At 37.6% G+C, this 15,544-nt stretch overlaps 1 protein-coding gene across 1 annotated transcript in view; it reads left to right on the top strand.

The window, feature by feature from the left end:
* Nucleotides 1-14,702, top strand: part of CPE (carboxypeptidase E) — a 57,239-nt gene extending 42,537 nt beyond the window's left edge. The window contains exons 4-10 of the mRNA XM_054383317.1: nt 128-295; nt 1,241-1,358; nt 1,868-2,050; nt 9,235-9,374; nt 11,286-11,385; nt 13,573-13,691; nt 14,604-14,702. Of these exons, the coding sequence (XP_054239292.1) occupies nt 128-295; nt 1,241-1,358; nt 1,868-2,050; nt 9,235-9,374; nt 11,286-11,385; nt 13,573-13,691; nt 14,604-14,702 (927 nt within the window). The remainder of the gene's footprint in view (nt 1-127; nt 296-1,240; nt 1,359-1,867; nt 2,051-9,234; nt 9,375-11,285; nt 11,386-13,572; nt 13,692-14,603) is intronic.
* Nucleotides 14,703-15,544: the final 842 nt, after the last annotated feature.

The following is a 15,544-nucleotide window of genomic DNA, read 5'->3' as shown; positions in this document are numbered from 1 at the left end:
CTTATTCTGGTGGGAAGTAAACCTATTCTTTGAGTTTATGTTGTGAAATCTACTCATATAAAACTTGATATGTAATCTCCTGAATCTACTCATCTCCCTTCTCTTTCGGTTCTCTTTCTTCATTCAGCCTGGTGAACTTAAAGACTGGTTTGTCGGTCGAAGTAACGCTCAAGGGATAGATTTAAACCGAAATTTCCCTGATCTTGATAGAATAGTCTATGTGAATGAGAAAGAAGGGGGCCCAAACAACCATCTGCTGAAAAACTTGAAAAAAGCTGTTGACCAGAATCCTAAGGTATGTAAGGGTTGAATATTAATCAAGTCACTTACATGTCTGTCTCTTCCCTTTTGCACAGGCAGACATGTAGAAACCTCTCAGAGCTGTGTGTATGTCTTTATGATTCACATTCTTCTAGATATTGGCTCATTTTTTTACATTCAGCTGATGCTTCCTGAAATTCTTCTCAAAATGGCTTGTTGTAGTAAAGCTTTTTGAACTCTGTTGCTTAATCCTTAGACAATTCCTCATTCAAAGCTTGTTTTATTTTTAAGGCCAGAGATACATAGACTTCTCCCTTGGTTTGAAGCTATTCTTGCCGATATTCTGCATTTTTACCATTGCCAGAAATTCACTTGTGTATTGTACTTAATTAAATTGTCGGCTAGATAGCTGTTCTCACAAATATATCATAGGCATTTTTGTTAAGATTAAGCCTTAAATATACAAGCATACATCTACAGGGATTTTTATCTTCTTGTACTTTCCCTCACAGAAGGTTCTAAGAAAACAGTGTTGTGACTGCAGTCCCTTAGGGTTGTCACCAAAATAGCCATACTCTGTCATCACATTCAAATTATTAAATGAAGTAATTTTATTTTCCATACAGAGAATAGACTGCATTCTACCAACACTTATTTTGAATTTCTTTATCTTCCATGGTTTTAAATTGTGTAGGTTTATTTTTTAGCTGTAATGGGAAGAGGTAAAAGATTTCTTTCTTTGTGGTCTCACTCTGAACTAATTTACACCAGTTTTAGACATATATCAATCTATTTAATATAATTTAAAATCTGATGTAAAGGACACATTTAATATTCTCTGAAGCCAAAATAGAATTGCTGTTCACTTTAATATCTTGCATAGTATATAAGGTATTAATTAATTCCACAATGTATGACTGAATAAGTTTCTATATTAAATGATCAGTTTGTAATTGTTGGTAATGCTATTTGGTTGTAGCTTGCTCCTGAAACGAAAAGTGTCATTCACTGGATTATGGATATACCCTTTGTGCTGTCTGCCAATCTTCATGGGGGAGATCTTGTTGCAAACTATCCTTATGATGAGACTCGGAGTGGTATGTAATAGAAGTTAACATGAAATAGTAGGAGATAGAAATCATGTTCTATACTTATTTCACTGACACCTAAGGTTCACTTTGTAAGCATCATGACATTTTCTGGCATATTAATCACATGTTTAAAGCTAGTCACTGTATGTTCATGTTTTCTAGCTTTGAGGATGATAGGGTTTTTTTTGTCTAGAGTTACATCACAAAAATTATGTAATGCCTGAGGGAATTGTAAGTCCCTCAGATATTTTAACCAAGGCAATGTAGCTCTTAAATTAGCTCAAGATGTTTGTACTGAAGTGTGAGATAAGTGTCTGCGCTGCCTGTATGATCTAAGGTTTCTCTGCTTGCCACTTAATAATGGGATAGGGCAACTTGGTAGGACATTTACCTGTGTACAGAGAAATTCCAGATACAGTCCTGCTGTGCAGTGCTGGTAATCTTAGGTTGTGAGCCCAGATGGTGTGAATGCCCTTTTCATAATCCTTTTTTCCTGGACATTTTTTACTTCCTAGGCAGTGCTCATGAATACAGCTCCTGCCCTGACGATGCCATTTTTCAAAGCCTGGCTCGCAGTTACTCCTCTTTTAATCCTGCTATGTCTGATCCAAACAGACCACCATGCCGTAAGAATGATGATGACAGCAGCTTTGTGGATGGAACAACTAATGGTGGTGCATGGTATAGTGTCCCTGGAGGTAAGCCCCACTGCATGGGTGTTCAGTGTCACTCCTTGTTGTTTGAAGCTTGATTTTTCACTGGTTTAATTATAGACTGCAGTACCACCAGGTTATTCACAATTTTTGGTGTGTTTACAGCTAAATCAGGGAAACATCACTCACCATAGCACATCTACACAATCCCATAAAACTCACCATGATGCCTATTAAAATATTCCTCTTTTATTGCTTTTTATACAGTGTTTCTCTGCTCAAGGCTTGCAAATTTATTAGTTCTAGAGTGGATGTGTGACACTGAACATATGTAACAATTATGTTGTTTTCTTTCCTCTTATTATTCAAATGCAGTATCTGAAAGAACTTTTAGGTTTTCACCTGTAGTGGCTAGAAATCTCTCACAACATTAGGACAACCTAGATCACAGAATTACAGAATCCATCTGGTTTGAAGAGACCTCAAAGTCCAACTGTCGACCCGGCACTGAAGGGTCAATATTAAACCATGTCCCTAAGTGCCAGGTCCACATGCTGCTTGAACACCTCCAGGGAGGGTAACTCTACCACTGCCCTGGGCAGATCATTCCAATGTTTGAGAACCCTTTCAGTGAAGAAATATTTCCTAATATCCAGCCTAAACCTCCCCTGACTCATCTTGAAACCATCTCCTCTAGCTTTTTGGCTTGGCACCAAGAAGAGGTTGGCCTCCTCCTCTCTCCAACCTCCCTTCAGGTAGTTGTAGAGAGTGATGAGGTCTCCCCTCATCCTCCTCTTCTCCAGACTGAACAACCCCAGCTCCCTCAGACACTCCTTGTAGGTCATGTGTTCCAGGCCTTTCAAGAGCCTCACTGCCCTTCTCTGGACACTCTCCAGCACCTCAGTGTCGTCCTTGTAGTGAGGGGGCCAGAACTGAACACAATACTTGAGGTGTGGCCAAGTACAGAGGGATGATCACCTCCGGGTTCCTTCTGGCCACAGTGTTTCCAATCCAAGCCAGGATGCCATTGGCTTTTTTTGGCCACCTGGGCACACTGCTGACTCATATTCAGTTGACTGTCAACCAATACCCCCAGGGTCCTTCTCTAAGTAGCAGCTTTCCAACCACACATTCCCATGTCTGTAGCTTACCATGGGGTTGTTGTGGCCCAGGTGGAGGACCTGGAACTTGGCCTTGCTGAATTTCATACAATCAGATGGTATCATAACTATTCCTGTTACAGTAGAAGAGGACAGCCATTGAGCTTATGTGAAGAAATTAGAAGCAGAATGACTGGTAGTGCTCACACAGCCAGTGGCCATCTGATCAAACTTAGAGTTGTTATTCCCATTCTTCAGAGGAGCAAAATGTTCCTTCTGCTGCAGTACCACAGCTACCAGGGACTGGGTGTATGATAAAATGTTGGCAAGTCTGAATATAACTGAAAAGCAAAAATTTCCCTTTGTGTGAAGCTTCCAACAGACTTCAAACTGAAACCATTAAAAAGCCCTTGACAAAACAGGATTTACATAATTTGAAAAATCCTGAATGTAAACAAAATATTGAGAGGTTTAATAGTTAATTTTTGGCTCAATTCCATCCAGAAATTGTCTTAATGAAATATTAAGTATTAACTATGATTATAAAAACATGGACATATTTAACTACAGCTTCTTTTTCCATAGGAAAATGCTATTAAACCCAGTCTTTCCATTGTTTTGATGAAATGCTTTGATTCTGACTAAACTGCATATTTTTCCATGGAAAACCTTGTTGGAAAGTCTGAATTATTTCCTTCTTTTGGATCTCATTCTAAGTTAGACTGCAAATTCCCCAAGTGAGGGAATTTTTCTCATGTATAGGTACAGAAGTTAGTAGACAGGAATCCTAGTTCTAACGAGTGTCTATGATATTAATGGGGTACAGCTAATAAAACATAGAGAGGCAATGATGCAATTGGGACCCTACAGCATGAATCTGTTTGTTGTTTGGTTTTTTTTTTTTTTTTTTTCCCAAGTGCAGACATCAGCTGGCAAGCTATGACTTTTGAACAAAACCTCCATGGTAATGCTTGCCACAGGCTGAATTAAAAAAAAAAAAAGAAAAAGAAAATTTCAGTGAAAACAGTTTCTTTATTTCCATGTCTAGTGCTAAGGAAAATGACTAAGCATTACATAGTTCAAGTGAAAGTTTTCTTGAAAGTTTTTGTCCAAAAGCTCTGTTTGGAAACTTAAATGTGGCATGTAAGTTACCTGCCACATTTTATCAATGACATTTTGCTATCCACATGGTAACACACTTAAAGCTAGCAGTGGCATAAGCTGCTAGGAAGCCATTTGTATTGTTTTAGGAAAGGTATTTCATTGTTCATCCTTAACAGAGTTTAAAATTTATTGATAGAAGCTACTAAAGTCCTTGTCTTCATGATATCTGCTGCAGTTCAGAGGTAAGGTGGTGCTCTTCTGCCTCTGCTGTGGGATGTTCTGAGTTGGACAAGGGGACATGAGAGTAGCACAGGGTCCTATGGGCATCTACAGATTAGGCTTGCACCTCCCTGTGTTGAATAGACACAAAATAAAAGAGGACTTCCACAAGTTTATAGAGAAAGAAGGAGAAATGGACCAACATAACTGGGAAGAGAAATGAAAAACAGCTGAGAATAAGTACTGGAGCTGTGTTTAGTGTAGAAAGGAGTGCATGGCTTTAGCAAAGCAGTGACGAATGAAGGAAATAGAAGAGTGGAGGGCAGCTGAGCTAAGTGAGAGAAGCTGTGCTCTCCTAGATGCTGCCTTGAACACAGGAAGGGCTGATTTTTCTTTCTAAAAAATTCCTGAAGTTGCTGTTGCCCTGCAAAGCTTTTTATGGTGTCTGTAGCTGTGCTGCATCAATTTCTGTCAATGTCATTTGCATGCAGGGCATTCTACCTTCAGTAAAAGACAGCAGTGCATGGTCAGCCAGCAGCAATCTTCATTGGTTCCTTAGTATGCAGGGATGATTCATTGGGTGTCTCACTCACGTATGTGTTGCTTTTTCATATGTTTTTTCTGAATACCAGGATTCTTTTTTGTAGGAAGGCAGAATGTCTGGTGGCGGAAAAGTCTGATAGCAAGCCTTGTCGCAAATTAGAAGTAAGGGTGAACCCTCCATTGAATTCATGTTCTGTTCTTTCTTCTTGTCAAACCTCAGGATTTCTTCATCAAATTCCATCAAGAATTAAAATTCTCCATTCAGGTTTTGGGGAAGAGAGAACATTTGACATGTGCTTCTGTCTCTTAATACACTTTGCTGTGAGGTTTTTTTCTCGCTGTTTCCTGCTTAGTAATTACTTTCTTTGGTGGAACAGGGACACAGAAAAAATTATTCCTCCGACAGCATCTTTGTGCTAAATCTGAGACCATGATGCCTATTACACTTGCTTTGTATTAGCTGTCATGTGTAATTAGTTGGTCCTTGTAGGTTTTTCAGAAAGCAGTAAACAAAGGCAAAGAGGTCATTCTTCTGTGTTTAGAAAAGGCCATTCCAGACACCAGACCCTGGGAAAAAAGCAAACCTGTACATAAAATCCCTGCTATTTTTAACACTGGTCTTCTCCCTATCAGCTTGCAGTTAATGGTTTCACTTACGAACAAGAAAGCCAAATTAAATTTGCACGGACAACTTTAATTTTGGCATTTCCTTGGCTGTGGAGTGAATAACTTTTCAATATAGATAATGGGGTTTTAATGCACTTTTTGTGCAGAATATCTATTTGGAAATATAAATGAGAAGAGCAGATAGCAATGAATTACTAACTAGCCACATACTTGTTTCTGCTTATTGTGTCATTACAGAGTCACCTGAGTCACCTGAGTCTACTCAGATTCCTGTCACAAAAATAGCATTTCAAAGCAGCTTACATTGCTGTACTACTAGGCTATTGTTTAAGTGTCTTTTTATTTTCAGATACTCTCAAATCACTCTTGGCACTCAATTCATTCCTAATTTAAATTATCTTTCAGTTTTGGAAGCAATGTTATGTAAATTGTTTTAAGGTTTTCTACAACATGCGTAGGAGGCACATGTTCTCCCTGCTACACACAAGGCTCAAGTTCATTGTACCCTGCTAAAAATGGCTGTCTTTGTATGTGTAGAAGCTGAACTGGCTTAGTGCTGTACCTTATAATTCAGAATAAAAGTAATTCTGATGCTCGGACACCCAGGACACACCCTGCACTCCACTCCTTTCTTTGGAAGGTTGGGATGCCTTTTTTAAAGCTGAAGAAATTAATTTTGTCCCATATTCTAAGCTTAGTTGTGGGAATACTAACACAGAGACACCATAGTCCCTCAGGACAGTAGAACAATGCAACAGGGAAGTGTTTCAGTTGCTCAAGTTTTAAAGAAAAGTCCAACTGATGGTCGGCAGTGAAGAGCATGAATCTCAGTCATATCTGAGGTCTTCCTTTCTGATCTTCACAGAGTGGTCCCTGTTAAAGTGTAGGAAAATTAGTTTTGTTAAAATCTCCTTTGTTAGAGTGGGAGGCTTTGGTGGTGTGGTGGTATGGTGGTAAGTACTCATGGTAATGTATGCCATATGTGTAACAAGAAGTGAGGTGGGTTGAAAATTTCCCCCCAACATTAACTTTGCCAGACCAGCCCAGCTGGAAGCAAATGGAAGCTGTATTTACAGGCAAAACTACAATCTACAATGAAATGAAATTAATATGTACAAAATATACAATATTTACAGGTATTTACAATTAACAAACAGCACTAGCACCCCCCTGGTCAAAGACTAGGGGAGCTGCAACAGCTTCTCTCTCCCTGCCTCCCCTTTATGCCCCTGTACAAAAGGGACAAGAGACAGAAGCAGGGATATTAGACTTAGCTGAAATAAAAGCAATGCAGCCAAGGTCAGTAAAGCCATTTAGTATCTCCCCGAGTGAAGAAGTGAGGAGAGAGATTGCTTTGGGAACCAAATCTTATGGTAGATATCTCTCCATAGATATCTTAGCATAATCACTATTTTCCTCTAAACACCCAACAGTGATTTATTTACATTTTAATACTTTCTGTGCAAGATCTGTGAAAAATTTTAAAGGCATAGACTAAAACTACCACCAGAAGGCAGTTGGAGAGCTTGACCAGTGTCAGCAAGGTTGCTACAATGCTGATTTTTTTTTTTAAATGTACTGATTTCTTGGATGTTACACCTTATCGCCACATTGAACAGGCAGGTAAAGAGTGCAAAATGTGTGCAGCCAGCCAGATTACAGATGTAGTAGGCTATAGTTTAGATCTAGGCTATCTCCAACCTATTCTCCATCCCAGAGATTGGGAGCACCTGCACCTCAGTGATGTAAAATGATATTTTCAGGAGCAACACATATAAATTGTGTCCCAGACCAAGATCTGGGAAACTAGCTATAGGATATGGACATTGTTCACAAAACTGGAAAATATATTGCTTCTTTATTCTTTCCATGAGATACTAGGGCATCCATGAGTGTCACCTTGATTTGGGAGGTGGTACTTCTGAGAATTGGAGTACTAATGGTCAAGAGTTGTTGGCACTGCAGTAAAATTAGATCCCACACTTTACCTCTCAGTCCTTGTCCTCACGGATTCTTTCATGTAGAAGAAAGGTAAAAATCAAGAAAAACAACATTTTCTGTTATCTGGAACAGATACCTGTGAGTCAGTACTTCTGTCACAGTTTTACTCATGATTCTCCTTCTCTCTCATTGTGTACTGCTGAATGGTTCATCTTGCATTCCACCTGGTGGGACATCAGAGCCATCCCTCCCAGAAGCACCTTTCACTTGTGTGTCCTGATTTTTCAGACAGCTACAAAAGGCTTGGAAATGAAAATGTTCTTTCAGGAATCTGAAAAATCCCTGTTCATGTCAGTAGCTAGGAGTCTTCTTGCCTGGATGGCAGGAAATAGATTCACCCTAATCTATTTGCAAAATCCCACCTGACTCAAAGTCTTTATTGTCCTTGGTTTTCTCTTGGATCAGTCCCCTGGACATTTCCAGATCAGTGCACAACACCAGTGCTTTAGTAAAGAAACTACATTAGCTCTCATATGTAGTTTACATGGGGAACCATAGGGTTGAATTAGTTAGCTGTGTTTGAAGCATTTTTAAATCCCTCAGTGACCTCCATGGGTGTGCTCAAAATGCCTGGTAGCTTTTTTCTTTTCAGTCGTCCATTTGAGAATCTACTGACACTGCTAGATAGATAGACTGGGAAAGCTGGCACTAATTCTGCATCAGCTTCTGTAAAGAACATATTTATAACCCTCCTGGGACCAGTCACAGTCCCTCTGCAACTGGTTGATCCAGCTACAAATCTGGAAACCACTTTGGTTATAGGTTGAATGATTTGAGGAAATAGCCAATATTTCCATGTAGTAAATGGAGGGGCTCAGAAAGGTAAAGGAGCACTTCTTTCCCATCAAGTTTTTGTTCCTAGTGATGATACTACTGTATACTTTAAGCTTCCTATGATTAAAGTTGCATTAATAATGATGTTTCACTTAATGTATTCATTACTGATTTTGCAGAGGCATTGAGGGGGTGGGAAATAGTTTTATTAATGGAAAAAACTTCTGTGTACGTAAAGTTAATAGGAAATTTGTTTTTGTGGGTTTTTTGGGGGGGGGCAGATTGAAATTTATAAATATTTGTGATCTGTACTGAGAAGCTTGATGAAGAACATTCCTTTAGCAAACATGCTTTTTTGGCAAAATGTTACTGAGTTGAAAAGTTATGTTTTCAGATCACCACTGGTGCCAGGTTTTGACCAGTGTTTGGCCCCAGGTTTTGCCCAGAGTTTATAAACCTCTTTTTCAAAGGCACTTTGTCATGTTTCTTTTGCTTTATAGTTTTCTTCTTGGCTTACAAAGTGATTACCCTTTACTTTCAGAGGAAAATATTTTAGGCATAATCTGAAATAATATTCTATTCCTGGAGGGAAAAAAAAAGTCTAATTTAGATATCAGACATCAAAAAAAAAAAAAAAAGTAACAGGTAGGAGTGTACAGCCCAGGTGTTTTAAATAATCCATTGTCTTGTAGGTTTCTCCCACTTAATGTTTTTGATTTCAGAACTCAGTTGATTAAACAGAACTGTGCCAAACCTGTTTATAGCTATTGTTCTCTTAACAGCCCCAGTATCTAACATGCCCCTCTATTTACTTCAGAATTACGCAAAATGGATCTTTAACTCTCTTTTCTGGCATTGCAGGAATGCAGGATTTCAATTATCTCAGCAGCAACTGTTTTGAAATCACAGTGGAGCTTAGCTGTGAAAAATTCCCACCTGAAGAAACCCTGAAGGGCTACTGGGAGGACAACAAGAACTCCCTTATCAATTACATCGAGCAGGTAACAAAAAAGAGGATTGTAAAATGCTAGTTGTTGACCTAAAACTTCTAGACTTTGTGCTGTGAACATCTAATTCTAAATCTCATATTGACCCAATTGGTGTTCATAATTCTTATACATCTCTGAGGTAGTAGTAAACCCTGTGTGATCTGTCTAAATATGTAGAAGAAGAGGGGAAAAGAGAGATCTTATAGCATGGAATTAATTTCACCTTATTGTGTTGGCTGCATCAATGAAAAGAAATAGATTCTCCCAGCACTGATGTTCATGTTGGGAGATGGATTTGCCACTATGGATATGAAAGTGTGCAGATGTGCAATGAATCACTCTGGGAACCTTTTTTTGTTGTTGTGTTTGTTTGTTTTTCATATTGATTTCATACAGTGTAATAGTCTGCACTGTAATGATGGTTCCAAGCAGTATGGGAGTATTGAATTTCTGAAACCTGCATATTGTACATAAAGATCAGAAATCTATCTGATATCGTTAATGGCTGCATGCCTCTGATTGCAAAATCAGAAATATACTTTGTTAGCAAAGGTGATCAATTAATAGATTGATTTCTTTAAGAACTTATTTGTGCAGAAATGAAATTACTTGGTTAGCCAGAAATCTGAAATATTTGAAGTGTTTGAATGATACCATTCTGTTAGTAAGTTGGGATGTACCCACCTTGCACATTTTTCCCTCATCTCGAATTGTTCAGCTTCTTTGGACGTGGGTTGATTTTCTCTGACTCATTGAAAACTACAGTGTCACTACATTTTCAAATTTACTACTGTTTCAGAGATTATTTTGCCAACTTCTTTTCCTCCTGCAGAGCTGCTGGCTTTATCCTTGAAGTTCAGATGATCTATCTGGCATTGGTTTTTATCCTCCTACAGGATAAGAGGCCCAGCTCTATGCCCCAGCTCCACGGTGATTGCTGAGGACAGTGCAGATATGTACTTTCTCCTTTGCTGAGCCAATCTGTCAGGCTTCTCCCACAATGTAAATTAGAGGAATCTGGTGAACTAAAGTATAGCAGCTGAATACACCATATAAGTTCCCAAAGGGGAACATCAAAATCTCAAAATAAAGTTTATGATCCACAAGTCTTTTCTGACATCACAGAATTGGAAGAAGCTTGAACTCTACAGTACTTTTCCTGCTTAACTTCCAGGCTCCAAATGAGATGCATCCCTGAACAGGTTCAGAACATTCAGTTCTCCCCAGTACTAAGAGCTCCCTGTCTCAGCCTGTGAAAACGTAGTTGATCCTCAGCCTCTTGCCTCTGAAGAGTTCAATCTGCATTCAGACCATGCTTACAGAACACCAGCAGGACTGGTCTCTCCACACACTGCAGTCAAATCAGTGTTTTCATTTCTTGTATGCTGGGAGAGTGTTGTGGCTCTACATGGTCCCACCTGAGAGATCTGGACGTTTTAGGTGCACAATAGAGCTCAAGCATTTCACACAGGAAATGTCCATCAAAGTTTAAGTGCCCACATTTAACCTTATTAATGTTTCACTTTTAAGCATTTATGTCCATTATTAGCTTGAAATCCTTATGGATGACTTAACTTTTTTTTTTTTAAAGGCTATCTTTTAAAGCTTTTCAGCACATTCATTAATCCCTAGTGACAAAGATTTTTAATCAGTGTTCACAGATGTTACAATTTGCTGCATATTTCTGAGAAATACTTGCATTGCAGAGAAGTCAGTACAACTACCAGCTGAATTGTTTTTCCTCTTCATTGTCTGTTGTGTTATGATGTTTAGTATTTATCCTTGACAGCTGCCAGTGCATAGACAATGGGATCCATAACATGCATCATTAGATATCTAACAATAGATCACTGACAAAAATGACATCTTTTTTATAGAAATTTCCAGTGATTTTGCCTGTGTTTTTTACTTTATTTACTTTAGATTCATCGAGGAGTGAAGGGGTTTGTTAAAGATCTTCAAGGCAATCCAATAGCAAATGCTACAATTTCTGTGGAAGGGATAAGCCATGACATTACATCAGGTGAGCGCTGTACCTCAGCAAAACAAGATGTGCTGGAATATGCTACTCCTCCTTCTGCCTGGCAGCCTAAAGCTATTTCAGACTTTATTAGGTGAAACTTTAAGGGAACAACATTTTTTGAAACCAGAAAAGTATCATGTGCCTGAAGAAGCAGGATTTCATGAATCTTGCAGGATTTCATGAATCTTGCAGTTTGATTTCAAAGTATCTGGAGACTGCTTGTTGGGATTTTTTGGATCTCTGGTGTGAATTAGTTCTGATCGCTCTTGGTTATTTGTGATGAGTTTGTCTTCTGATTTGTAGTGTGAGCAGTCTGTCACAGTTCTGCCAGGATTTAAAGTCTTGTTGGCAGTGATGTTTTGAATTTGAAGTCTAAATGGTAATCCAAACATTAATACTATTTGAGATGCCATCATGCCTTTTGCAGTGTAAATTCTTACCAGATTTTCACTTTACTTAACCTCCTTCTGCTGTTGACTTTTTTTTTTTTTTTAGAAGAGTGATTATAAAAATAGAAAAGTATTGTGTCTTCACATAAAATTGTGTGTCACTTGTGGTTTCTGGAATGAATTTAAAGTTAGCTTGTACAATGCCAGCTTGCAGTCCTCCCTGTGGAGATAAGCTTTCTTATTCTGAATTATATATTATTTAGCTTTCCCAGAAGATTCTATTTAGAATAACAACAATAAAGTGTCAGTGCTTTATGTATGACTTTATAGTATGGTCACAATGCCAGAAGACAAACTAAGCATAACTAACCAAGAGCAACCAGAACCAATTCATGCCAGTTACCTGCAAAGAGGCCAGTGTGATAACATTAGGGATTTTTTTTAAAAGGGAATAAGATGTACAAAGAGGTATTGAGGGAATTGAGTATTATATATTATATATATATAGAGAGAGAGAGAGTATTGAGGGAGTGAAAACATATGATACTACAGCTTCTACAATATGAAAAAGTGTTTAAAATGAACTCTCTCACATCATTGTGTGTATATAAGCCTGGAAGTCATGTGTTGTCAAAACAGTGAAGAAAGCAAGTGCCTGAATTTTAGTGCATTCAAAAAGAAGGATGAATATCATTTGGCTTGCCTTTTTTTTTTAATTTATTTTCCTGCTCCTTTGTTTGTGAATTAAAATTCAGCTTTGTTCCAATGCCAGGAACTGGAATAGATCATTATCATAGCTCTGCAGCAGTATTTTTTCCATTTTCATTTTATGAAAAGTCTGGGAACAACTGGACTGACTACTGACATTTTGTAATTGTGCGAATCGCAGACATTTAAGTAATATTTCCCTTGGTGTGCTGTGTAGCTGCAGATGTGCTGAAAAAACATTTAAAGAGCTGGCGGTTTGAGCACAGCCAAGTCTTAAATGGTACTGTTAGCTGACCTTTAGCACACCCTTGCAATGTTTTCTGGAGATAGAAAAAATCAGTTTTAGTCTGTGACAAATTAGATAATTGCCCACTACTGGTGGATGTGAATCTTTGCGAAAATGGGAGATGGTGATTTCTAGAGAAGGAGATGATGCACCTTTATTCTGTGACTGAAAAAGGTGGTCTCCAGTACCACTCAGTGCAGTAGGAATATTTTACTGCAGCAGATCAGACTTTTATTTCTGTTTAGTTAACAGAAAAAAAAGGTCTAGACATCGTCTGGATATTGAAATGTAGATGCTGATGCTTCAGGGGTGATGTACATAGAATATTCTGGGAAATTATGATTTATAGCTTTCTCTACAAGATAAATTGAGGAAGGTGGTTCTATTTATTTAATTTTTAAATAGTAAAGTACATTTAAATTTGGATTTTTAGAACACTGAGGGAATTCTCATTGCACTGCAAACTGAACCTCAGACACTTAACAGGAACTGTACAATGTCCAGCAGTGGCTTCTGAAGTAGAATAATGTCCTTTTCTTCAGTGTGTTGGAGAACCTTCAGCCTCAGAAGACAAAATAGCACAACATCAGAGTTTAAATTTGTGGTTTGGTTACCTGAAAAGAAGAAATTCTGTAATAATATATATTTAGATAGCCCTTACAGAAGAATCCTTTCAGACAGACAAATGGAAAAGACTGACAGGAATATGAAAGACTCTGACAAGACATATGGTCCTTTCTCCTTAGCTACATAATTATTCTGATACATATTTATTTGTTGTTTTTTTTTCCTTCTTCCCTATAGCCAAGGATGGTGATTACTGGAGACTGCTTGTGCCTGGAAATTATAAACTTACAGCCTCAGCACCAGGCTATCTAGCGATAACTAAAAAAGTAGCTGTGCCCTTTAGCCCTGCGGTTGTGGTAAGTGCTCACATGTCTGTTGGTTTATTGTGTACTACATATATTTTAAAAGTCTCTTTCTTTTCTTCCTTCATCATATACAATTAGCAGGAGGTGATTTTTCAGAATGTTTCAGAATATCTAATTCAGAAGAGAGTCTGGAAATCTGCTCTTCTAATACTTGCTGCGCGAGTCCCTGAAAATAATCTTTTTGTAAACTCATTTAATCCCCTGCTGCTCTTATTTAAAGTGAAAAGACACAGAGAAGGGTAATACTGAGATATTTAAACTTTTTGTATTGATTGATGCATGAACTGCCAAACAGATAGAAGATTACAGAAGATCTTTAAATAGCATGACATAAAGAGATACTGAGGTTTTCACTGAGATGTGATATTTTTAATATAAATTCTCAGGTGACTGCCTGTATAGGTTAAAACTAGACTTCAGCTCTGTGCAAAAAGGTGGAAATGGAGTGCTGCTTTGTGTAGCTAAGACCTAGGCTACATCTAAGACTTCAGAAACACTTCAAATTCATCCTCTATACAGGCATGCATTCCACTTTTAGTAATTAAAATAAGTGTTTATTCCTTCAGTGTGTTCCATATGCTGGGATATACTACACTAGCACATCATATCTACACTGTTGAGTCATGAGTCAGATGGCATAAAATTGAATATGTGTTTTGATATGCTGGGGGGTTGCATTGCTGTGTGCATTTTTTGATAAGTTTATCTCACTGATCTGCTAGTATTGCACAAATTTATATCAGCCTTGAGGAACTTTAGAACAAATCTAGCCTAAAATGGAATGTACCTGCCTAAGCCCTATGTCTGTCTTAAACAATTTATTTCAAGAAATTACTCTTAAACCCCTGCACTTCTATCTTTCTCTAAATCTTACTGACAATTTTAATTGTTTCTTTTATTTAGGTTGATTTTAAACTGGAGTCATTGTCTGAAAGAAAAGAAGAGGAAAAAGAAGAGTTGATGGAATGGTGGAAGATGATGTCAGAAACACTAAACTTTTAAATGAAAAATTTGACTTTATGGCTTTTAATCTATATGTTGACTTAGTATAATGTACTGTGGACAGTCCCTATATACTAGATTTTGTGCACTTCACAATAATTAACTTTGAATTTTTCAGTAATCTTTTGATTAATATGATAAATAACTATTAGCTGGATAAATAAGTTAATAACTTTCTTTCGTATTGTTATAGAAAATTTACTCTTACATACAAATCAGAGAAAAATGAGTGATTGTCTCTGCAGCCTATATGATAATACAACCAGTTGTGTATCATTTGCCAGTTCAGAAAATGTAGACTAACACTAGATTTTGAAGAAATATGCTGCAGTCAATTCCCCATACTGCCAGAAATATTTGACAGTGCATAGTAGTAGACAGTGCTCTTCACTGAGTTCTATAATGGATGTTCTTGAAAAGATTTATAATGACAGTGTGTGGTGTAATAATGTTTTACAAAGATTAAAATTCAGTATAACACTTTGTATGTCTCTGGTGTTGGAACTATTTGAATATGTAAGAAACATAAGCTGACTTCATTTTAGTAAACAGCAGGATTCTGCATAATCTCTTTTATTAAAGATGGTATGGAATGAATTCAGGAAATAGTAGAGTCTTATTCCTTAAACTGATAATGCCATTTCCAGATCAGGTGTTAATTTTTTCTCATTACTTTTTGAAATTAAAATTTATGAATGAGAGAAGAAGGAAAGAGTGCATCTTGCTAACGTCCTACTTGTGTTTGTTTTGCAGCAAGAAAAACAGTATCAATCAGGTTATGTCTGGTTTAGTTAGATAACTACCCTTTGAACAATCTTTACATGTGTCAGTGGTGTCTAGAC

Source organism: Indicator indicator, chromosome 8 (assembly GCF_027791375.1).
Source record: "Indicator indicator isolate 239-I01 chromosome 8, UM_Iind_1.1, whole genome shotgun sequence".
NCBI classification, from domain to species: domain Eukaryota; kingdom Metazoa; phylum Chordata; class Aves; order Piciformes; family Indicatoridae; genus Indicator; species Indicator indicator.
Note: the sequence above shows the minus strand (reverse complement) of the source record. Positions and strands in the feature narration are given on the sequence as shown.